The sequence below is a fragment of the Haliotis rufescens genome, unplaced genomic scaffold, assembly GCF_023055435.1.
Source record: "Haliotis rufescens isolate VD_foot unplaced genomic scaffold, xgHalRufe1.0.p SCAF_7, whole genome shotgun sequence".
NCBI lineage: Eukaryota > Metazoa > Mollusca > Gastropoda > Lepetellida > Haliotidae > Haliotis > Haliotis rufescens.
This window is the reverse complement of record NW_025964361.1, coordinates 13,382,957-13,410,196: the sequence shown is the minus strand read 5'-3', so window position 1 is coordinate 13,410,196 and position 27,240 is coordinate 13,382,957. Positions and strand designations below refer to the sequence as shown.

Below are 27,240 nucleotides of genomic sequence, written 5' to 3'. Positions count from 1 at the left end.
AACTGTTGTTGATTTGCTGATAGTGAGATGGATGAGGAGGAGGAGGAAGAAGAAGAAGTTTAATATTTTTGCCTACTTGATACACATGCATTAGAGGTTTACAAACAATCATATTTAAATATTATTTTCTAATCATCAACAAGGGTGACGATCATCAGTGAACCGTAATGACACGAGCTCATCAAACCTTTCTTTCACAAATACACCACTTAACCCATGGCTCTCTTGTGAATGTATGAATGCATTAAACCGAAGCACAAAAAGAACTGGACTTACCATGCATTCAACCTTGCCGAACGCCACGTGTCTTCATAGTTTCCACTCTCATACATGATACTTTGTTGCGAGGACGTTTGCATTGTTCCCTACCATAAAAAGCGTACGCAAACTCAACAATATATACTATATGAAATATACGCACGAATATAGATGATAGGAAGTAAGAATATTTTAGAAAAAAGAATAATCTCTCAGCGACAAAAGAACACGGCGTTTACAACACACTTGCAGTCTCTCTATTTCAAGTCACGTTATCTAAAATTAATGACATGGATAATATTTTCCGTTCGTCCGGACCCTGTAAATCCGGGAACCCGGTCATTCGTGCGATGGCTGCTGGGAATGTTTATAGAATTATATAACTACGTATCTACGGTTCACCGATCTGGACATCTGGCTCCGCTTGTTAGGAATTGACACAATTCTGAATTCTGAAAAGTCACATTAATTTTATTGAATATTATTATACAAAAACAACACAGATTTCTTAAGGGCATATCAAGAAAAGTGAAAAGGTGAAAAATACCATTTCCAAAAGCATAAGAAATCTTGATATACGACATAGTATTGACGCATGACGGGGCAGTGTATACCTGTTTGTTTAACGCCGTTTTGAACATTATTTCAATTATATGAGGTGTGTCAGCTTAATATGGGAACATTCGTCAAGTAAATATAATCAGGTCATCTGTGCGTCAGCTTAGTGATCCTGGCGACCCATAACTCAACCCCCCAACTTCATACCCTAACATCCCTTACCCATCTTAACATACATATGTGTTTATATGTGCTATGTCACAATGGTTAACTTCACGTTCTCTGGTACAAGAGATGATGCAACGGTGTGAAACTGGCCGTAAACTGGTCAGTTACAAATCATAAAAGAGATCATAAAAATGCTTTATAATTGATTGAAGGTACATTCACCACATTCTAATGGACCTTTTAGGCTCTTGAAATCTGCATAATCTAGAAATGTGAAAGGGTTTATTACTCATCACTAAATGTATCAGCTGTATTTATACAAACGAGAATTAGATTTTCTGTCACAACACCAGTTGAGGGCGTAAGTTAATAAGTGTCACATGATCAGAAACAACGCTTTTCTTATTATTCGCGCAAGGGTGTGCTCAGTGTTTTCCCCAGGGATGTGGTACTAGTACGTCAGTGTTTACATCATTTCAAGAAAACAGTCTTTTGGAAAACGTATGAACGTCCAATTGTTTCATTCATTCGCTTGATGATGCTTATCCCTGATATCGGCCGGTGGGCATTTGTCACTTGCTTGGTATTGTGCGATTTTCGTTTACTATTTCGACTTGTACCACAAACTAAATATTTCACTTGAGCATTGCGTATTTTATTATGTGTATATGCTATAGTGTTATAGTCACCATTGTTCATTATTGTTTTTCACTTAGGCAATTTTGTAAACGCCTAAATATTCAGTTATTTTCAAATTCACTGAAGAATCTGTCCATTTGTTTTTATTAACAAAAATGTAACATTTGATGCTTGCCTGTACCTGAAAATAAATGATAACGAAGTCCAACATTTTGATGTTTAATTTCACCACCTAGTGAATTCAAAGTATATTTCTATATTTGTTGGCCTGTAATCCTAGCATACGAGTCCATTGTGCTGTTTTAAGCCCCCTTGAATGTCTTCATAATTATTAGTAAATCTGTTAAACAAACTGACAAATTGCTGAAATATATATTGCCTGAGTGAATCACATTTTACACATTGACTTTAACATATGCATGCCAACAAACGGAAAGGCTTGTGAAAACAATGACTTAGTGTTCTCGTTATCGCATCAAAGAGCTTCCTAGGGAGAGCGTAGAGGCAAATGATTTTTTTCAATGCTGCAGCAAATGAATAAAAACAAAATGCAAATATCGTACTTACAACCAACGAACATTACATGTATGATATAAGGCATTTACCTTGCTCGAGTAATGTATCCGTAGATATCCACAAAAAGGACCAATATCCCACACGTCTGCAGCTGAACAACAAACGCGTTCGATGTCACATGTCTATGTAACACTCAAATAATCTAAAATATATATAACGATTCTTGATAGTATAATTACTCGTGTTCGTTTCTCAACTGATCGCGTGGGTGTGTTCAGGTGTTTCACATAGGTGTCATGTCTCATTGGCCAGTTACCCAACTGATCATTCCTCTCTTGCTGTGCTGTCACGTGCATTTTACATAAACGGAAAACCAGTTAGTGTTCAGAATTGCGTATATATATTGCCTCAAATATATTTTGACACCACTTGCGGGCAGTGTGAGACAGCCGGGAAGAAGCTAGAGATTAGTGCACTTTTAAAGTCCAGTTTCCAACCTTGCCGAAACATAGTCTATTTAATCACACTCGCGAAATTGCGGTTCGGCATATTTCGAGCAAACATATTCTGCTACAACATTGAGGAATGTGAAATGTGTTACTCTCTACTGTTTGCTTGTTGGCTCGTGTCCCCAAATTACATCGTAACTGCGTGGATCGATGTTCACGATGTCACTCACTGGATTGTCTGGTCCAGATTCGATTACTTACAGACCGCCGCCATATTGCAAACCTGGTGCGGTAAAGTCAAAAACCTGTCAGACTCATACGCTTATTAACATGTTAAACACCTTTAAACACTGAAACCTCCTGAAATATCGCTCTGTCACCTCATCTTAGAAGGATTTTGTCACGCTTCAGATGCAGCAGTTTTAACATGGCTGTAAATACAGGAAGACACCATTCTACACCAAATGAAGAAAGACTGTTCATACCGTCTCTGTAAGGGAGCATATTTTATTGCATTATTATAAGATGAACTGCATATTTTGCTTGTGTGTGGACTTTATAATCTCCTAAGAAATAACTTAATGGGTAAATATATAACCACCCCATCCGAACACTCCTTCATAGACGTGATTTCATCACAAGATTATGAAATATTGCATGACATAATTATATTCCTCCTGAATGTAAATCAAGTAAGAAATACTGTTCCCTAAAGTATTTTTGATATGAATACACATCTACTTCTGTGTGTATTATGTATAACTATATAGTGGAGATGGTTATATCTCCGCTATGCTAAAGTATTGTGGGACGAAGGCCTTATACTGAATAAGAAAATGTCTGTCTGTCCGTAATTCATGTTTCATCCATTCCTAATTGTGATGAGTAATACTAAGACCGATCAGTTGTGAATTTTCAATTGCTATAAAGTGAACAATCTGGTGCGTTGTGTATACTCAGTTCGATCGGATGACAATATTATTTTAATGGCTGGTGATAACTAACGCCTTGATTTCTGAACAATGGTGAACGTTGTATATTTACTATAGACGGGGTATACCTGTTCCATCCATATACATTTGTTGATTGATTGCACACGTTTATGTTTGTGACCGATTATTTACAGACCGTCCTCATATAGCTGGCATATTGCTAAGTGCGGCGTTAAATTATAACAAACCAACCAACCAACCTTTTCCATTTATTCCAGGAATACAAAACATTTACATCATGTGAAAACATAAGTCACTCATCTAGGCCCTGCTGGATTATCTATCCCTTGATATGCAGATGCATGGCTTGGGGATGACGTCACAAGAGGCTGTATATCTGTTGGTCGAACTGCCTGACAGTACAGTCTAAAGTCATCCTTCACATTCTCAGTGTAAGCTGGGGGAGGCTTAAGCTGAGTAGTAGCTGTAGTTGCCGTGTTTTTGTGAATGGGGACGGAAAAGACGTTGGTCACGATGGCTCCATCTGATCTGTACCGTTGCGACTGGTCGTTGGTACTCGACTTTTTCTTGATGCCAATCGCAAAGCAGCAAATTGTTGCTACAACCACAGCCACGATGCCACCCAATATGCCACCAATTATGCCTCCACAGTTCGGTGCAAACGAAGCTGTACAATAACAACATAAACAAGAACGAAAGGATTAAGGAAAGAAAGGAATGTGGACTTTGACAGGACGCGGCACTGAATATTTTAACACCAATGACCCCCTTAGCCAATAGTAAGTGAGTTGGGTTTAATGCCGCTTTTAACAGTGATATCACGACGTGTCAGCTTAATGTGGGGGGGAAGCCCGAAGTGATGCAGGTCTTAGACGTTTACAACTTCGGTGAAACCCACGAGCACGGGTATATGGTGCTGGCAAACCTAATAACATAATCAGGGCGAACCGGGATTCGAACCCACAATCAGTTTCTGGCGTGTCCAAGAGACGTAACTCTGCAGAGCGAATCGCGGCGCCCAAGACGACTGGGCCACCCGTGCCCCCTTAAGCCAATATGTTCTTGTGTCAGGCTTATAGTGATGGCAATAGCATATCACGAGTTGGTGAATGTATGCATTTTGCTACATTTTAGCATGGTATCCATGTCAACTATGGATAGTTTAACCGTTACACCCGTGACACAATTTCCACACACGACGCACCAGACAATTTCGTGAGTTTAGTTTGATGCCACTTTGAATATTATTTCAATTATTCCAAGGTGATTCCGCTTGTCGCAACGATATTAACGAACATTGCTCTTGTGAACATGTTCAGGGTGAATATGAAATTCGAACCTATGAACATCGGAAAGCAGGCCCTCCACCTCCCTAGCCCACACCCATCCTCCACCCCACCCAACCCCGCCCATGCATGAAATCGATCCCAATTGCGCGGATCGATGCTCATGATATCAATCACTGGATTGCCTGGTCCAGACTGGATTATTTACAGACCGCCGTCATATAGTTGGAATATTGCTCAGTGTGGCGTTAAACAACTAACCAAACCAAAAACCAATATATTAACACTTAACCACCATGTGCTCAAGAAACAATCAACACCATTCTCATTGAAATGACATTGAGGTTAAACGTGCGGTGTGGAATGATGCGTCTCATTCCTCCGGTCTAAACAATCTTCATGGTATGTTAAAACTAATTACTATGGCAAAACAAACTTACGGGCAGATTGTGGCTTGCCGGCAGTGAAAGCCATCTTGAAACCCTTGTAGGAAGAAGAACCATCGGAGTGGAATCGAACCCTCATCGCCATCCCTGTACCCATCGTATTTGGTCCACCGAATCCACACCATCGACCGATCATTTGTTCATTTGATCCAAAGACTAATACAGGAACATACAATGCAAGTGTACATGTTTTTGTGAGACAGACCATGTATATTTAGAACAAGTATGTCATATATAAAAATTCAAGAGTTCCCAAAGGCCGAAGGACTCTCACTTAACACATATTTTGGGAAATTATATTTAGTTCCCGATGACTATTTAACATGAAATGTCTGGTGTAGCCTTCGTCGAACATCAGTGAGGGATAATAATCCGGACAGGTTGCCTGTCAGATTGATGCATGGAATAAATAAATAGATGGACAGTATTGGTTGCCCGTGATGTGTTAAACCTGGAAAATGCCCGCACGATTTAGTTTGTGTGTCAGCTTGGTTCCATGCCTCTGGGGACAGTATACCATTAACGTCACAGCCTTCCAGCGTACTGCCAGAGGAAAACCCGAAGTGACACATGTCGCTGATGTTTACTACTTTGGTGCAAGAGGCGCATCTCTGCCAACCGTACCACCTGGTTTAACTTGGATGGGTCACATTCGGATTAAGGAGGTTTCATTGCAGTAACAGAACGACGCTTGTCTGTCAAATATAGTTACATGTACATTCGTCGATCTAAGAATAACTTGTTTAATCCTGATGCAACGGATCTAACAAGACACTGTCACTGTTACAATATTCTAGGAAAACCCAGACGGGTTGGCCATTACCATCAAAGAGTTTAACGTAGTCGGAACACGCTGCGTCACCCTCAAGGTTGAAATATACCGCTTCAACATAGATCACATAACCTTCAACATTAGTGCTTATTGTCCATGCACAGTTCGCATTTCTGAAATTGAAACAATACATTATTATGCCTGTGATGTATACAAAGGTTCACACACATGTAAGTGTGAAAATAAAGAAGTTCGTTTGGTCTTTTGTCCATATAGATCCTGTCATTGTTAAACAGAGACCTCATCGTGCCCCACTTCAACACAAGAATTCCATCTCATAATGGAGTGCCATGATTCTCTCTGCACATGCAACTACTCAAAAGCAATGTTTTGTTTTGGGGTTGGAACTTTATGGATAACTGATGCAGTGATACCAGTGATTCGTTTCGTATATTGCATTATTTCATATGATCGATCTAAATTGCGTGGATCGTTGCTCATGATGTCAATCACTGGATTTTCTGGTCCAGACTCGATTATCTTACAGACCGCCGTCATATAGCCGGAATATTGCTGAGTGCGGCGTTGAACAACAAACAAACAAACAAAATATTTCATACATGTTAATACCAAAATACTGACAAGAACCATTTTAATATATTATAGTTGTATTGTCCTTTTGTCACGGTTGTCTCTGTTGATGCAGTTACAACCGCTGGTAGTGTCACATTTTGTTTATGATACTTTTAGATGATTAATATTTTGTTATATTACAGTTATATAATTATCCTATTTCGTCTACCTGAGAGGAAAAACTATCAACGTAGACAAAAGCTACCAGTCACACCACAGGCATTTAAACATAAACCAAAAGGTTGCTAAAACAGAGAAACTCCTATATATAATATATTCGACCAAACACAGCCATTATTTGTGATGCAGGTATTGAGTTTACTGCCCAGTGTATTCTCCAACTTCAGTTGCTAGAAATATGACAGATGTCACCTGCCAACACCACGCATCAGTGAAATCTTTGAAATGTGTCTTTGACTCTAAACTCCTGAAGATATGTCGATTATTCGTTTTCGCTGGGTTAATCACAAAGCTCCATTCACCCATGAGGCATTTATCATTACCCGTGGTATTTTCAAAGGTTTAAGACAAGTTATCAAATATGAAAGCAATCAATGTCATCTGAAGTTTACTAGGAAAACAATATGATGAAATGCTGGACTTCCTCAGAGAAAACTTCTATCTGGAATTTGGTAATAGGATATTTAGGCAAGAAGTAGGCATCAACTGGACACCAGGTGTCATCACTGATGTTCAGGCATCCATTCATACACATGACACCGCTATTCTGCCTTATGTAAATCGCGATTGGTTATTATCACCAGAACTAGAATTTACAGAAAGCTGTGAACCTGCCTCATCTGTTTTATATTTTGATTTATACATAGATTTCCATATTTAACTCATCAGTGACAAAAAATTGTCAGATGTAAATCCCTATGTTGAATCAGACCATATATTCCCGGATTCTCTTTTTCAGATGAACAATTGATAGTGTCGCATCTTATGACAGTCGGAATCACACAATGATTGCTATCAGCACTTATTTGTTTATGACAAGGTTTTGTAATTTTATTTTACAACTTGTAGGGTGTACTTACTTTGGATAGTACATCGGATAATTCGGTGATTCAATATATGTTGTTTCATAAAAGCCAATCACTTGGTTATCGCCACACCCTGAAACACATAATGTGTCACATTGAAGAGGAACACAACACAAGGTAGCAGATGGATGACATGCAAGCGGACTGTTTATTAGAGACAGAGTGCTGTTTCTGTCACTGCTTCAAGTTAACATTACCCGAACAGATCCGGGGTAGAATAGGTCTTCAGCAACCCATGCTTGCTGTAAAAGACGAGTATGCTTGTCGTAAGCGGTGACGAACAGGATCGGGTGGTCAGGTTCGCTGACTTTGTTGATGATGCTCATGATGTCAATCACTGTAATGTCTGGTCTAGACTCTATTATTTACAGACCGCCGTCATGTAGCTGGAATATTGCTGAGTGCGGCGTTAACAACAAACAAACAAACATCTCTGAAATCTCTTTTTATAAAAACACACATTTTCGCCAAGTCACCCAGCATGTCATGCTGACTAAAATTATTTTTGCAACACTTGTGGCAAAATTATTTATTTTCAATATTTTGATGTGAATCTCTTTAATGCAATATATTAAATGTTCGTTTTATGAAATATTTGTGTGACATTATAGATGAAATAAACCAGAGAAAATCTACTGTCAAATGTGAATACCTGACGGAATCGCCATGTACTTCAAAGTAAACCCTCTTCTTCTGACATAGCCATTGGTGTAGAAGGTGACGGTGAGGTGGTTGTTGGAGCTGACAATGTTCCCGGTGGTGGAACCACAGTATTTACCTAATTCAGCAGAGTTAGACGATGAACCTTGAATGAATATTATGCATGTTTATTTTAACTCGTAAATAGGCGGGCTAAGAATCATTATACTGCTGCCAATGAATCTCGAGCCATTGTATGTGAAACCAAAAGCTTAGCGTGTTGAGGTGTCCACAGTATTGCTGATGACGCATTCATGTTGTGAGATTAGATGCATAATGTATATATATATAAACTGGAATTATTTTTTAAATTATAGGGACCATGTATAACCACTGTCAATTAGAAATATTGAAACACCTTTCAAGGGGAAGAACAAGTATGTTTTAAATACATACATTGCGCTTACCGTCACTGATGAGAAGATAGTCATTTTCACAGGATGTCGATTGTTCCACAGAAAGGGTCACAATTTCAACGGATATTTTATTTCCAACAAGTGCAGATATTTCCCAGCTGCAGTTTACGTTGCTAAAGACAGGAAATTGCAGTATCAGATAAGTTCATAAACATATCAGATCAAAACCATATGATATAACCATATAAAAAGAAACTCATATGACATAATGAGATACATGTACCTGCAATGAACATCTTGTATAAAACTAATCAGTGAGTGAGTATCCTTTTACGCCACTTTAGCAATATTCCAGCAACATCAGGGCTTCACACATTATACCAGTTCATGATCAGCATGGCGAGCTACCCCACTGACCAGCTGTGTAACAGCTTCAGAAGATAAGAACTGGGAGTGAAACTATTGATCGAACTAGTATACATGTAGATGTAGATATTTCCAAACGCGGTACATTGATGACAAGTTGAAACATAAATAGCTGGCATCGATACTATACTATCCATAATATCGTTATTACCTCCTCTATCAATATTTGTTTTGGGATATTTTTCTATGTTTTACATTTTTATCAAATTATTATTAGAGTTGCATATTACTGCATTGCAAGATACTGAACGTAGGGAATGCATTAGGCTTTGTAGTCAGCGGGAGTGAGTGAGTTTGGTTGAACACTGTTTTGAACAGTACATGTATATCAGTTATATCCAGTCGTGTCAGTTTAGAATGTTTTGTTTGTAAAGGCCTGACACCTGATATTAGCTGCTAACGCCTATCTTGGAACGAATGAACTGAAATATACGATAGTTTTATGTGAAATATGTTTGTTTGTTTGTTTGTTTGTTGTCTAACGCCGCAATCTGCAACATTCCAGCTATATGACGGGGGTCTGTAAATAATCGAGTCTTGACCTGACAATCCAGTGATTGCCATCATGAGCATCAATCAAGGCAATTGGGATCGTTGGCATGCATCAACCAAGTCAGAGAGCCTGACCACCCGATCCCGTGAGTCGCCTCTTACGACAAACATAGTCGCCTTCTACGGCAAGCATGAGTTGCTGAAGACCTATTCTACCCCGGTTCTTCACGGGGCCAGTTTGAAATGGGTGGACATCCAGAAACATGTTGGCCTAAGACATTTACCACTTTGGTACAACCCACTAGCACGGGTATTGGTGTTAACAAACTGAGAAACATACATCGATTCTGGGCCACCTTGAATATAGCCTGGGAGTATTCCTTGTCTGGACGTTAAGCCATTCAGGGTATTATTTAATTATGTTTTCTCATATTATCTATTATTACAATAACCCAGACAATATTGCAGCCGTTTCGTAAACAAAACTGCACTTTGTGATAAAAGCATGAAAGGCAGGTAATGATCGACATTCCAAAATTATTCAGATATGGGCCACCCAAAAAATCCAATATGGCCGCCATCTCGTTTGAACATGACCGACAACCTAAATACATAATGAAAATTTACATTTTGGAATGAATTTACACTACATCTGTAAAGTAAATAACTTGTAATTTAATAGACTATTTGTTTTGTATTAGGTAATCTAAAATGCGGAAAAATGAAAGGAATATACATTTCTTACTTTTTCGGCATATTTTTAAGACATGCATCATTGAAGCCAATAAACTATACCACTATTGTATACTCATATGGTAAATAACAGAATATTTAAAGAATAAGAACGCTTGTACATGGCTTATGTTTTAATTTACTGGTGACAATTAAATGTGATCACATCTGCAAAGTGATGTACTGATCAAATGGGGCACAACCCCCTCTCAGACTCTTGGAATGACTTAGAAGATTGTGGTTTGTGTAGTCCACAGTGGCATGTGCCACAACTCAGTTGGTGAGGGAAGGTATATTTCAGACTCCATACTTCGTCCCCAACAGTGACCAGTATGAAATGCAGCTTTTTTACATGTTTTTTAGTGAATATATCTGTGTGTGCCTCATCAACTCTTGTATAGATAATGGTCCAATCATTCATCAAGACCACAAAACGCTGAATGACTGGCATCATGTTCAACACATCCGGTTTCGTTGGTACACCACCAATGAAATTGAAAGCCCCTGTTGCTTCATCATACACGTTCGATGTTTCTCACGCTCTTTTTTTTGTTTGTTTTTGTTTACCTGTTCCCGTAAAGAAAAATCTCTGGTCACAGCCAGTAAAGCTCGATGTGAACAGGCTTTCTCTGGTCCATGGAATCTGGCAAGGAAATAACAGCCAAAGATCTGAATTGTTTGATAGTTTCAAAAAGCTACCCAGAGGTGAGACCCATCATTTCTGTCAAGCGATTCAAAAGGCCAGGACAATGACATAAGTATCAACTGTTTGAATCAAAATACTATGTCTGCCAGCAATAGACATGTGCATCGTCATTATTTAATAAAAGATATCATCCTTTTTTTGTGTGTATTTGCTTACTTTTCATAGTTGCTGGGGTAGCCAGGAGACGACAAATGGCTCCACTTGGACGCGGAGGCGCTGAGCATTGGAGTCCCACATGTATATATATGTGGTGTCTCTACATTAACAATAAATAAACCGATGAATACTTTACACAATAATCACATGAGAGCTTATTTGAAACGGTGTTTTAAACAATCAGTGATGCACAATTGTTGATAGAACTACAAATGTACAGTTATAAATATGTCCAATGTTATAAAACAAGCCTTATTCGCAATTCATAACAATATTTCAAAGATCATAACAAATACTTACAAAAAATGGCGAGATTAGCTAAATGCTCTTTTAGGCCAGCGAGATGTGCATAATTTAGAAATGTGTAAAAGGCATACGAAATTCGTAATGAAGTGAGTCTGAAGTGTTCATACAAATAAGAAGTGGAGTTTGCTTCACATCTTCAAACGTAGGGGTAAAGCTAAACTGCTTAGCGAATGATGATTTTCGATACGTTCAGGAAGCGATTTTTCACAATATTTGAACAAGAGCAAGCCCTAAACTGCGATGTGCCAGAAAGAAGTAGGTTAAAAAGCATGGCGTGTAAATTAATGTTGGTTCATAGATTTGCTTATGTTTAGATTTTCCGTTGAAGTAAGAACCTCTCATTTAACTCATTTTAGCTGTCAATCATCAAAGATCCAAAAAATTGCAAGTTTTTCTTTTTTTTAAAAAAGGCATGATGTCAGTCACAACATGCCCATCAATTTTCCTTACACGATCTCAAAATATAGACTGAATAAAATAACTTTGATATAGGTTTCGTGAATGTCACAAAAATATATTTCGTGAATCCTCAAGATACGGCTAGAATGCAAACCGCATAATTAAACGCCCAGTCCCTAACACAATTAAACCTGTGGTTGTTGTTAGGAATCTCTCAGCCTTATATTTCATAGAAAAGCCTCTTCTCCTGGCAGAGCCGTCTGTGTGGAAGGTGATGGCCATGTGGTTGCTGGAGTTGATGACGTGCTCAGTGGTGTAACCGCAATATTTCCCTAATTCAGCGGCGTTAGACGATAAACCTTGAATAAATATATTTCATGCAAATCACTCCTGAAATGGTGAGCTCTGAATCCGAGTTTCATAATTCGAATAAAGTACGCGCTCAGGGGTGTTGGTTTGGACGCATAAAAAAATAAATACAGTCAACTTGAAAGTAAATTTGAATTAGTGTCGACTGATGGTGAGGTGAGGTGAGGTGTGTGTGTGTGTGTGTGTGTGTGTGTGTGTGTGTGTGTGTGTGTGTGTGTGTGTGTGTGTGTGTGTGTGTGCTTGTCCTAGTCCGAACTGATGCCGGTTTATAGTGCTAGCACACTGACATACCATGCTGCAGTTTAACATGAATACCCCACTCAGACACAGTAAACTGGTTCCGAGCCGACCAGTCCTTGTTTTAGCCCCTTAATGCCGAGGTCCAGGCGGGGTAACAACAAGCACCTTCTTTCAACGTCTTTTTGGTATGTCGCGTCCGGGGATCGAAACCCGTACCTTCCGCTCTCCGGGCGGACGCTCTACAACTAGGCCACGGGGGCGATCTCGACTGATGGAAAAACTAATACTATTGATAATATGAATAGTTAAGATAACTGAAACACATTTCAACACGAAGAGCAATACGAATATATTTATATGAAGCAAGTTTGCAAAGATGTACATTATGCTTACCGTCACTGAAGAGAAGATAGTCACGTACACACGATGTCGATTGTTGCAAATAAAGACATACAAGTTCGACTTGTATTCTATATCCAACAGGTGCAGAAATTGTCCACGTGCATTGCAGGTTGCTTCAAATAGAATTTTCTACATCAGTATTAAACGTATGCACAGATCACAACCATATTCATACATACAATTGCATATACAAAACACTCACCTGATACAATGAATACGTACGACTTTCATGAACATATTTGCCTGTGAGTGGGTGAGTATGTTTTTACGTTGCTTTCAGCAATATCCCGGTGGTTGCTATTCACTGTGTTAAGTTGCTAATACAAAGCATTCCAGTTACACTAACTCACAGGTATACCCATACAACCCTCCTAAGCATGGAGTGAATGCATGCCAGTGCTCGACACAAACTTCCCAGAGATAGCCATAACGTTGGTTGGTTGGTTTGTTGTTTAACGCCGCACTCAGCAACATTCCAGCTATATGATGGCGGTCTGTAAATAATATAGCCTGGACCAGACAATCCAGTGATTGATATCATGAGCATCGATCAACGCAAATGGGATGGAAGACATGCAGCAACCAAGTCAGCGCGCCTGACCACGCGATCCCGTTAGTCGCCTCTTACGACAATGTTGATGCTTGTCACGGGTGTCGTGCTACTTGTCACGTGTAGTCATAATGCTTGTCACGTGTGTAGTGCTACTTGTCATGTGTAGTGTTGATGCTTGTCACGGGTGTCGTGCTACTTGTCACGTGTAGTGATAATGCTTGTCACGTGTGTAGTGCTACTTGTCATGTGTAGTGTTGATGCTTGTCACGTGTGTCGTGCTACTTGTCACGTGTAATGCTAATGCTAATATGTAGTAGACCCCCTCCGTGGTCTAGTGTTAGAGCGTCCGCCCGGAGAGCGGAAGGTCCGGGGTTCGATCACCGGCCGCGTCATACCAAAAGACGTTAAAAGATGGTACTTGTTGTTACCCTGTCTGGCGCTCGACATTAATGGGCTAACATAAGGACCGGTCGGCTCGGAGTCAGTATACTGTTTCTGAGTAGGGTATTCATGTTAAACTGCGGCATGGTATCTCAGAGTGCTAGCACTATTAATCGGCATCAGTCCGGACTGGTACAAACAGCCACACACACACGTGCATGCACGTCGCTATATAAGTGAGGTGAACTCCATTTCACCTCACTTCAACTAATTTATTGTACTTGTCAAAATTGTAGTGCGATGTGTCGCGTGTAAAGTTCTATTTACATATCATGAGTAGTGGTAATAATCATCCCGTGTGCAGTTCTACAGGTACTTGTCATGTGATGGTGATATTAACATGTGACGTGTTACTTACTTGACAGGTGTTAGATCTACTTACTTGTCTGGTGAAGTGCAAATGCTGTCACGTATGTGGTGCTACGTGCCATGTATAGTGCTAGTGATAGTGGTAACATGTAATGCTACTTACTTGATAGGAGTTCAATTCTACTTACAAGTTTAAGAATCTAGGATAGCCGGGAGTGTTCAAATACTTCTCTGTATTCAGTGAGGCGCGAAGATCTGTTGATCCACAAGTGAATTCTACAACAACATTAGACAAGTGTGAAATGTCCATATCAATACAAAATACTATTAACCGAAGCGGTAGATTGCCGATTTGCGTCAACACCTAACCCATCAAACAAGTAAAGTGATAAGTACAATATATAGTACCAATCAGGCGAAGAAAATCCAAATAATGTTGGTGGAGTCTAAGCCTGTAAACACAGATGAGGTCGTGCATGATATTCTGAAGGATGTCCTAACTGATGCCCCACATGCTGACGTAGAAGCATGCCTCATGTTAAGGAGGGCGTCGCCAAAATAGGACGAGATAACGTTTCGTAATGTTGTAAATTACTCGCGTGTGCGTACTGGGTTAAAACAGTCAAACGTGTCCCACAGAATGGGTCCATGTGAGTCAAGGAAATTATATTTTGTTTCAAACGAAGACAAAAGCTAGCATGTGCTTATGATTAAAACCGAATACCAAACTGTTGGGCTTCGTAACACATTTGAACACTTGCAGTGAATATTACCATTTGTGTACTGCAAACGAAAGCCTCGTCCTGTGACAGAACTGTCTGAGTGAAATATGATTGTCATTTTGTTATCGGTGCTGATGACCGGAGAAGGTGTAGCTTCGCAGATCTTTGCCAGTTGCGAAGCATAGGTTGTAGTGCCTTAAATGTAAATGTAAATGTATTATGTCAGTGATTAATTATTGAAAGTAATTGCAATGGAACATTGGCATGGCACCTTCAGTTAAATGATTATCACCACAAGAAGTAATTCCTGAATGTGCCATACACTATGCCAGCGTTATCTTGACTTACCATCTTATCTTAATAAAACTGTCGTAACCTTTTCGGATAACTGGCAAGCATATATATTATTTAAAAAATAATAATGAATTATCGATTTAACAAGTTTTTAGAAAACAGTTTTTAATGCATGAATTACTTTATAAATGAATCGGAATAATGATAAGGGATCGTAGTGTTTAACAGTAAATATTACTGAATTGTTTTAATGTCCCATGTCTTTTGTCGCACGTGTAAATATGATTCCGAGAGGATGCCTGGTTTAAAGCGGTCCATAGCGAACAGTGCTGACCGCAGGAGGCAACTAGCAACAGGTTCAATGACCTGTTTGACTGTATCCCGACAGCGTGAGACATTGCTTATATCAATCACTGGATTGTCTGACAAGATTATTAGGTCGACGCCATACAGCTTGAGAAATACAAATACACACACACATCATATGACTGACAAGAAGCAATTGTCCTATTTCCAGTACTATGTAAGTATTTGGTTTCTAGCATTATACAATGCTAAACCTATATCAGAGAGGCAGTTGCAATATTTGAACTTGTGAATAAACTCATGTTGTTACAAGTCCAAAATATGCATGTGATGAACACAGAAAATTATGATTCGGTCAAAATAACAACTTCATAGGAGTTCAGTATTCTTGTTTTAACTTAACGTGCATTTCAGTAAAATTTACCTACCGTCTTTGAAGAGTAGAAAATCATTCAAGCATGATGGCACTGTTTCCATGTCAAGAAACAGAACTTCAACAATGATGTTAGATTCATACGGCGCACTGATAATCCACTGGCAATCTAAGCCACTGTAATATACAAAAACAGGATGAGAAACAGAGACCATACACCTATCCGTATAGTTATAAGCCTCTGGTAAGAAAGCATTTTTATGTCATTATTGGCAACAATGTTATGACAAGTCTTTATGCTGATGAAGATCAGGGTTAGAATTAATCTTCAACAACCCAAGCTGGTCGTAAGAGACGACTGATCGGATCGGTTGGTCAGCCCCGGTGATATGGTTGATGCATGTCATCGTAACCCATTTGCGTAAATCGATGTTCATGATGTCAACCAGTTTGTCTGAACCAGACACGATTATTTACAGACCGCCGTTATATAGCTGGAGCATAACAACAAACAAACATGTCTTTATCTCAAAAAGTATTTATGATGCTATGTAAAATAACATATTTATATCTAAAAAACATGGAAGTGTGAAATAACATTACGACGTGGGGTTCAAAGAATGAGCATTGTTACTGACAGCTACAGTGTACATATACAGTGTACACATGCAGTGTACAGATACAGTGTACAGATGCAGTGTACAGATGCAGTGTACAGATACAGTGTACAGATAGTGTACAGATACAGTGTACAGGTGCAGTGTACAGATATAGTGTACAGATAGTGTACAGATACAGTGTACAGATACAGTGTACAGATGCAGTGTACAGATACAGTGGACAGATACAGTGTACAGATGCAGTGTACAGATAGTGTACACATACAGTGTACAGATACAGCGTACAGATACAGTGTACAGATGCAGTGTACAGATACAGTGTACAGATAGTGTACATATACAGTGTACAGATACAGTGTACAGATACAGTGTACAGATACAGTGTATAGATGCAGTGTATAGATTCAGTGCACAGATACAGTGTGCATAATTATACAGTGTACACATTCAGCGTATAGTGTATAGATACAGTGTACAAATGCAGTGTACAGATAGTGTACAGATTCAGCGTACAGATACAGCGTACAGATACAGTGTACAGATACAGTGTACAGATGCAGTGTACAGATACAGTGTACTGATTCAGCGTATAGATACAGTGTACAGATACAGTGTACAGATACAGTGTACAGATACATTGTACAGATGCAGAGTATAGATTCAGCGTACAGATACAGTGTACAGATGCAGTGTACAGATACAGTGTACAGATTCAGCGTACAGATACAGTGTACAGATACAGTGTACAGATGCAGTGTATAGATGCAGTGTACAGATTCCGTGTACACATACACACATCTGTACGTAGCATTTCACTCGATGAGCGACATTGTGTTGGGTGAAAAAGAGCGGGGGTGAGTTTCTGGCAAATTCTGCTTGTCGCGTATTAAGGGAATCATTTCAAGTATTTCATCATCTATGACATACCATCTTTGTCAATATGCAACAATCTCTTAGTCTACTTTACTTGCATTCCTTTGCATTAACCATACCTGTCTTGTAATGTCGAGAAGAAACTTCTTCTGGTGTATCTCCCACATTTAGTTGAACAAGCAGATTATTGCAGCATGACACACAAGTTTGACACAATAAATTCTTTCGACGGCAGTAACAGGTTCAATAAATCATTGAAGTCCACACACAACTATCCATCATGCAACTGGCCTACGTATTTGTGAAGGTACATCTCCTTCGTTGTGAGGCAAAGGTAGCCGAGAGAATGTTGATTCGAGAGAGTGTATAATTATATGTAATATGTTATTGGGGTCGAATATATTCCTAACAACTCCGTGCTATTTACCTTTGGTAGTTGTTGGGATAACCAGGGGAAACAATCTGTATTGGACTCCATCCTGCTGTCATCGTGACATTGCAGGTTGTTGCTGACATTGGATACAAGATATGTTAAATATACATCAATTCTGTTTGGTTCTCAAACATGACATGAATACATATATAACCAATATAGTGTGGTGGGTAACATGCATATAATAATAATTTCAAAAAGCACTTTGTATTGGTATATAACACAGTTTGTGATCGTATTAGGGATGTTTCATTTTATCATCCGGACTCCGTTAATGTGAAAAACAACACACATTCAGGACGAATGCTGTTTGGGATGCTTGCATGTATACACAGTGACAATATTGTGCAACCGTGACAAGTAAATCAGGAAACTAGGTAATCTGGTCGATTTTAAAGGGACCACTACCATTCGAATTCACTGTTTATCGGAATTGTATTTATGAACGCACATGTACCAACTTTGTTTGTATGTAAATAACGTCCGTTTAGTGAATGCATAGCGAATAACAAAATTATCAAGATTTTCATCAGATAGAAATGACAGCGACTAAGGTGCAGTGAGAATGCTGAATTCATACAAACCAGGTACAGCTTTGTACTGCATTTTGAATCCTTTGTAGTTGTTTCTGTCATCAGTTTGTAGATGGACACGCAGTGAGTTCCCGCCGCTGGATAATACGGGTTGTTGATTACCACAGAAGGTGCCGAGTCCGTCAGAGCCTAGACGTGAACAATATATAAATAGTGGCATAGATCCGAAAATATAGTAACTGTGCTTCATTTAAAGAACAATAAATTAAAGATGAATGTAGATAGATAGATAATGCATCTTCCAATACATATTCATGAAGATGATTGCAAGTACACGACGCATAATTTGGATGTTTGAGTGTTTTTGGGGATCATGGTACTTACACACGTTTTGTTATGTGACCAGCGCACAAGGAATGTTTAGCCATAAGGTGCTCATAAAAAAAACGCTCTTGTTTAACCGTACATAGCGCTTACGCAATGCAACGGCTTGCTGCAAACAGGAATGGCGAAAAAACGACGCTGACAGACATTTTAATGTTCATCGAAACACACTATCATCTCTTTGGAGGCGTTATCTTCAGCACTATCTATCTATCTGTCTATCTATCTATCTATCATAACACTCATCAATTGCCACGGGCCGGTCGTCCACGTGTGACGTCACGTTAACAGACAACCATATTCGGTTGGTGCATCTACTGAATTGATGCCAAAGTGCCACATTAACAGCTCGGATACTTCCTGAATTGAGACCAAACATGGCGGAACCGTTGAGGGAGCACAACATGCGGCCCCGACGTCCAGAGATACGCCCAATTTTCACGTCACCATCAGACACGCCTAGCTTGCTGTTCAGAAGACAAGACTGGGACAGTATACTGTTCACAGATTAGTCAAGGTCTCATCATGGACAGCTCTGATGGTCGTGACGGGGTCTACAGGCGTTTTAGCGACGCTTGCGTCACCGGTTTGGGTGGAAGTGTGATGTTATAGGGCGTCATGGGAGAAGAGAACTCATCATAATTGATGGCGATTTGAACGGCGTCGACTACCAGGATGACATCGTCCGAGAACATGTTCTACCTTTTGAGCAAAAGCAGGGACATTACGTCACGTTGCAACAGGTAAACGCTCGCGCTGAATACTAGACCAGAATAACATGTAGAACATGAAGTAACTAGAGCAACTAAAACATAATGCAAACGCAACATCATGCTGCTACACATACTATTTCTGACTGCACACAGACTTATAGGATTCAAGTAGACTTTCATGGCCAACATTAAACTTGCAATACGGCCGTAGCTGCCGTGTTACACAATGGGTTATCATCGTGAGTACTTTGCAGAGACATTGAGGTGATATACAAATATCCAGCTTCATTATAACGCTGTGGTTTCAGAGAAGATGTTAACAAATACAATACGTGGTCCTATGCACAGCGCACAGGTCAAAAATCAGTTGAAGTTAAACAACGTCGGTCGCGGAGACTCCTTTGATGGGTGTGGCTCCCGAAAGTCCCAAGGGCTTCGATCCTGCCCAACACTGAAGTACATGTAGCACATGTGGCGTCTCCTTGGGCAAGTGGCATTATTCGAAATGCGCCTCTGAACCTACCAGGCGGCTTGAGTTGTATACTGCCCAGGGAGCTGGGAATGATTATTGAGTGCAAACTGATCAAGTGACCGGGGTAATAATAGCGCTTTTAACATGCCTCTGTGTAATGCAAAGTATGCGCAAATTGTGTGGCCCATTATTAATATTATTATACTGTGATACGCTGTTTCAGACATCTATGAGACATCATTTAGTGGCATCATGCATAGCTTTTCTCACACTGAACTCATTGTGAGTTCCCGATTAAAGAATAGTTAGCATTAAGATCATGACTATTAGATATATCTCTACTTACTGTTTTGACCGTTATATACAGTGACATAGTCCTTGTCACAAAGTCCTCCTGACGGGGGTTTCTCAAGTACCGAGTCTGTGGTGTTCAATAGAATGGTTTCATTTTCTTTTTCTGTTGTAATAGTCCAGGTACACGACTGTCTCCTGAAAACATACCAACTTGTTGGAAGATGTTGGATTATGCAAGAAGTACAAATTACAGACATCGATCCATCTGATGTCTGTACGAGCGATGGGATAACCTAATTGTTGGAGCGTTCCTTCGTCAAGCCGAAGGCCAAGGTTCAATACCAAACAGGGACACAATGCGTGAATCCAGTTTCTGGTGTCACTCACTGTGATCATGATCTGATGTTCCTTGGATATTCCGTAATATTGCAGGCCCGAAAAGATCCGGGGTAGAATAGGTCTTCAGCAACCCATGCTTGTCGTAAGAGGCGACTAACGGATCGGGTGGTCAGGATCGCTGACTTGGTTGATGCATGCTATCGATCCCAACTGCGTGGATTGATGTTAATGATGTCAATCACTGGATTTTCTGGTCCGGACTCGATTATTTACATAACGCCGTCATATAGCTGGAATATTGCTGAGTTCGGCGTTAAACAACAAACAAACAAACAAACCTTAATATTGCGACCTAGAACCAAACTTACTCACTCACAAATATATATCAATATTTGTCAACAAACGTAATAAACTTCGTTGGTTATAGTCAGCGTTTTTGTTGCCTGAATAAAGACAATCCTCATCCTAAACAACATAATCGTTAGGCAGATAGTTGCAGTGGATATTTGGACAAAGTTTCAGACAGACATCTAAAAGGCAACACCCCTGAAGTACATTACTGTGCGACAGTCTAAGAGTGTATTCAGTTCATGGGATACAATCAGAAGGACCACCTCTGCCGACACACTTTTGTGATTTGAATTGCCCTTCTCAGTCGTGAATCATCTGCTAATCATTATCAATGTGGAAGAAATTCGATCTAATGAACTTCCTTTAACTTGTTTCCTTGTTTATTTAATTAAGAAGTAACCGACGAGTGGGAGTTGTTTATCGTACAATGAAATACTGCAGGGAGAATAAACCATGAGGGGCGCAGCCCCGATCGGTTTATTCTCCATGCAGTGCTTTGTTGTACGTTAAACAACGACCACTCGTCGGTTCTTTCTTAAATGTGATATTAACATTATGTACAGCCTCTGTAATGATGATGATGAAAAGTACAAGCTTTAAACATATTTACCTGTATTTTAATCATGATGACTCCCTCAATAGAATCCGACCTCAAGCAATGTCGGACAAGTATATTTTATGCACAGGTGAGTATTTCCCGCATATTGTCACGATCACAATATTGTCGATTACCTGTACCTTTTCTCCCAATGACGATTGTCTTATCTCTCCCACTTTTAGATGCCAGCTTCATCAATGGGGAGCAACTCACTGGATTCTTCCATCTCACAAATAACGTAGTCCAATATCGTTATCCAGTTGCAAGCGCATGTTCGAATCTCCAGAAATAACATCATGATAGAACAATGTTTTATCGTGAAATAAACCACGCTTGCTTCTTCACTATATTGTTCTTTGCGACTTATCGAGATGCTATCTTAAATATGTCCACGTTGAGTATTGAGTTACATTCATATTCGACGTCAAACTGAGGAACAACTAACGTTTAATAAATGTAGGATATTACATTGCAGATTCGTGTCAAACCTACCGCACCGTAATTTAACATATTTATATAATTATGCAATTATATTATGAAAGCTACTCACTGGAAGTAGATGTTTGGGTACCCAGGCGAGGTAAATGTCTTGTCAGCAGAAGTTGCCACGAGAGGTACGCCGCAGCTTGCTTCCCCTGAATGCGGTAAGGATATAATTGGTATGACTATGCATGCAAGGTTATATTTGCTACTGATTATGACAAATTCAAACATGAAATATTAGAATCATGCATGTTGAATAATCCTGCAAGCGGTATCAAATTAGCCGATAAACACTCTGTGTTTTCAATGCGGAGGTAGGTAAAATGCACGTTCGGTTTCTTATTCAATTTACCACGGTTAAATCGAACCTAGCTCTTCAATGATAACGTATGTAACAACACCAAAAGAATACGAAAGGACGGATGCAGCATAAGTATTGGTGGCTTTGACTTTATTGCTAGCGTTCAGCACAGAACTCGAGATTACCTAAAGTCTACATTTGTATTCTGCCCTTAGTTTGTATTATTATTAGTAGTAGTATTTACAGATTAAAATAAATAAATTCAGCAAAGAAGGTTGGGGTGATCAGTCAGTCAGGCTGGTTAGGCTCATCACCAGCTCAGGGTCCTTGCGCCCTCTACACGCATCCCAGACAGCGAATGGGACTTCTCCCAGGAAGGCCTGCCTAGTCGACCTAACCCGGAACTTTTCTGAAAATGTGAAGACTCCCCAACACACCAGCCTTCAACATAACCCAGATTGTCAGAAGGGCTGTATTCCTGACAGCAAACACGGGTACTCTCCCAACTGTCAGTCAAACCTAAGGAATGAGAACAATGGGGAGTCGGACAACTTATAATTAGTACTTGGGATGCAAGCGTGACATTTCGAAAGCGATGTCCGCATGTTTGCCATGTTTTTGTCCCTGAATCTATCAATCACATTGTCAAAAGGGACAGAAAATTCAATGATATAAGTACTCGCATTGTATTTATTAAAATGGACAAGATCAGGTTTGAGGCTGTATATGGATTCCAAAGAATTTTGAATTTGTCATTTTCCATGAGGCGCTCCATATATTCTGGGTCGTACCACGGATGGACTTCTGTGTCAAAACCATGGCGAAAACGGTTATAAAACGATCGAGCCACGCCATCATATAGCTACTGTATTTGTGCAAGCTCGGCATCCACTGACAATGTGTTGGACAGTCTCATCAAATTCATTGCATAATCTACATTTCATATTTAAATCACACATTGGCGGTTTCGAGTGGGAAGTGACTGGTCCTGAGCAGCAAAAAGAAAGCCTTCTGTTTCATTCATCAGGCAAGTCTGAAGGAATCTGCAGAGTGGATTTTCGTCTCAACACACTGCACATAAACTTGATGCAGTAGTTGTTGAGATAGCCTCTCCTTGAACAACTGAGTCTGGACTGATTTGATATGGCACATTATTAATATTATGATTATGATTCACCTGCTAATAATTCTATACGATCCGTGAAGATCCGGGGTAGAATAGATCCTCAGCAACCCATCCTTGCCGTAACAAGCGACTATGCTTGTCGTAAAAGGCGACTAACGGTATCGGGTGGTCAGGCTCGCTGACTTGGTTCATGATGGTCATCGATCCCAATTGCATGGATCGATGCTCATGATATTAATCACCGGGTTGTCTGTTCCAGACTCGATTATTTACAGACCGCCGTCATAGAGCTGGAATATTGCTGAGTGCGGCGTTAAACAACAAACCAACCAACCAAATATATATGATCGAAATGGCTTGTATCAGTGAGTATGTACTTCAAATGGTATATTGCAGCAGACGTTGAATATCTCTTTCCGACAGTTGTCTAACTACTCTGTCATTTCGCTTATCTTGACTGAGCCCAACATGTCCCGCCGACAGTGTAGATATTAGGCAGTAACAGGTATAGCCACCTTGTGTAAACAAGCAACTGGTCGTGTCTTCGATAAGCAGATAACAAACTCTCTACTGAACAGAAGATCATTATTTGTATCACACGCGAATATTTCAAGATGTATATATATATTTCCAGTCCGTGTTATCATCATTACAAATGCTACCTGTATCGATCGTCCGTGTAAACGGACACCATTGGATAATGTATACAGTAATATGGTTGACGTGTCAACTGTGTAATGTGCTCTTTGACTCTCTTAAAGTTGTTTATGTTATTTTAATACCTGTACAACATTTACGGTTGTAAAGCCGATTATATAACACCACCTGCACCAGAGGCGAGAGGTCCACCCAACAAGACACATACTGTAACGAAACAATGTATGTTCATGACGGTCTCCTGTGTCCACCTACATCTCTCGAATGACAAGATCAGTATAATATGACAACGTGAATGTCACGATATGACTTATTTCAACATCAGGGTAAAGTCCGTTGTTTACCCGATTGGGACCGCCAGTGAGCATATCAGATAGCCGGACCACCACCTGTGTGATAGACGAGTGATGTATCAACACACACTGACATCCCTACGACAACAAGACGAAATATATGATAAATGTTCTATGACCTGATACACTTTGCGACCACCCCTCTCATCAATTACCTGAGTGAGGGAGTGAGTGAGTGAGTATGGTTTTACGACGCTTTTAGCAATATTCCAGCAATATCACGGCGGGAGACACCAGAAATGGGCTTTCGACGTAACGAGCGAACGCCATAACCACAGATATGATGTAGAAATGATGATTAAACCCATTTCATCCACTCATGTTTAAAATCTTGTGAGCAGCGATTTAATACTTGTAATGTAATGTAATGTTGTGTATCAGACTGCCATGCGACAAATATAAGTTTGAGATGATATGATATTATATGTGTTCCCCAATGCACAATCATACTGAGGTGATCGTATTCTAATCTAATGAATTTGTCTATAAGTCACGAAACAATAAACATTTCTTTATGGTATTTGCTACATGTTCAGTATAAGAAAATGTACTTTTGTAGGGGCTTTAATACTGCAGTTATATATTACTACGTATGCGTGTTCCCAATACAAAATACGTTATCGCGAACAAGACAAATCTATACAGACAAAACTGCTGCTAAATATAATATTGATTCAATTTGCTTGTATATTTGATGTAAGGGAAGTCCAACTTTTGATTTAATGGATCACTTTAGTTGTGCTTGTCATTTTGATTTGTGCAATGGTACTACCTTCTGAAATAGTGTTCTCGAGTTCCAGCAATATCAGTTTTATCTCAGTGTCCAAGCAAGTAATGCTTACCTCAGAGTTTCAGCTGTATATCATGCAGGCATGTCCTTTAGGAATAGCCCGAGGATATGAACTCAGGTCAAAATACGAAAGCAGCAGATCCTTGACCAAGGGACGCAACTCATGCACACATAATTGTGGTGCCACAACTCCATCCTATCCAAACACAAACACCGTGCTCCTTGAAGTAACAGAACGTAAGTGTAATAATGTGTGCTTTGTTATCTATTATTATTGACAAATAAGAAGTTGAGCACCTTCTCAACTCCAGTGTCTTTATAAACCAAATGTGTGTTCATGGGCTGTATAAATATAGAAGGTAAGAAGGTTAAAAGGTTGGAAAAGTTATGCTTCAGACAGTTGAAACAAAAAGAAATTGCCTTGCGCAAAAAAATGTATATTGTTGCAAGATGTTTGTAATTTAAATCAATATTTGGTATTGCTGGTATAGTAGCTGAAAAAGCCAGGCTCTAACCGGCCCCTCCCTCCTCCCCCATCCATAATATGATCATGAAATGGTCAGTCGCTCACTATAAGCACCGACTGTTCTGTCAGATTCCATTACAGTTTCATGCATACGAGAACGCAGCTCGTAGCACATTCTTGACATTCGACTGTGACATATTCTGGAATAACTGGACACTCGCGAAGGACACTCCTGAGCAGCAAACAGAAAGCCCTCTGAACACATTCACTTTTCAGGCCAGCCGACTTCACCCAAACGAAGGACTCTGCATGGTTGCTGATCCTCTCAACGCACTGCACATAGACTCGATGCAGTTGTCGTTCGGTAGCAACTCCTTGACAAAACTTAGTCTGGGCTGATTTGATATGGCACTTCGCTTGGTTGACACTTATTCCAGCACCGACCAGCTGTACAGAACCATCAACAAAATCGACCCGAAAAGACCGGGGTAGAATAGGTCTTCAGCAAACCATGCTTGTCATGAAAGGCGACTATACTTGTTGTAAGAGGCGACTAACAGGATCGAGTGGTCAGGCTCGCTGACTTGGTTGATGACCCTATTGCGTGGAAGGATGCTCATGATGTCAATCACTCGATTGTCTGGTCCAGAATCGATTAGTTACATACCGCCGTCATATATCTGGAGTAGTCTGTGTGCGGCGTTAAACAACACACAAACAAACAAACAAACAAACATCAACAAAATCAACACTGACATTGAGATAATGTCCTACATCATTGGCTCGTATAGGAAAACTGTGGAATGCCTTGTTTTCATCATGGGTCTTGACATACTTCATAAGAGGACCAGCAGACAAATAAATGTGTTCAAAAGTGCACATTACAATTCTGTCATTAAGAGCCTCCACGTTAATCAACCACGCCCTCCCATTATGATCAGTAGGTATAAGCGATCTAGGGAAGAGCGAGAGTTGTGGGACCTATTGTCTGACATCATACTTCGTGTGAGGGTGTCAGTACCCTGAATTTCTTGTTTTGTCCAATCAACAACACCAAAAGTATATGAAACATAAATATTTGTGGCTTTAAACTATTTCAGCTCTGATCTCCAGATTTTCATAAGTCTACATTTGTACTCTGCCCGAAGATTTTCCTTGATATGGGCATTCTGGAGTTTGTTCCTAACCAGCATCCCAGAGTACGTATAGGCCTGACCATCCATGAGATGGTCAATAATTCCTCCCCCAAGTAGATTTATTCTCCCTCTTCTACCTTGCCACGTTTCAGATGAAGAATGTTGCATTTGTCGAATCCAAAGGATATGCCAATATATTTAGAAAAGGACTCAAGGAGAATCTGTCTTTTGGTATGGATGTAAGGGGTGCTGAGGATCTGTTTGAGGAGAGCCAGGATGATAAGCTTCCTCTTTGCAAAGCGAAAAGCTTAAA

The 27,240-nt window shown here is 39.8% G+C and overlaps 1 protein-coding gene across 2 annotated transcripts; it reads right to left on the bottom strand.

The window, feature by feature from the left end:
- Positions 1-3,776: 3,776 nt before the first annotated feature.
- LOC124141873 (cubilin-like) lies at positions 3,777-25,815 on the bottom strand. 2 transcript variants are annotated; one of them, XM_046510050.2, is made up of 17 exons: positions 24,351-25,815; positions 22,166-22,250; positions 20,380-20,522; positions 18,516-18,653; positions 17,926-18,007; positions 16,061-16,182; positions 15,084-15,227; positions 14,499-14,586; positions 12,999-13,120; positions 12,188-12,355; positions 11,292-11,391; positions 8,831-8,952; positions 8,377-8,502; positions 7,719-7,797; positions 6,097-6,218; positions 5,268-5,429; positions 3,777-4,208 (listed from the first exon to the last, which is right to left on the bottom strand). In XM_046510050.2, exons 1-17 carry the CDS (start codon positions 24,412-24,414, stop codon positions 3,838-3,840), a joined length of 2,238 nt encoding a protein of 745 aa, XP_046366006.2. In that variant the 5' UTR covers positions 24,415-25,815; the 3' UTR covers positions 3,777-3,837. The 2 variants fall into 2 exon arrangements, with proteins under 2 accessions (XP_046366006.2, XP_046366004.2); XM_046510048.2 differs by having other exon boundaries at positions 8,377-8,529; positions 24,351-25,814.
- Positions 25,816-27,240: the final 1,425 nt, after the last annotated feature.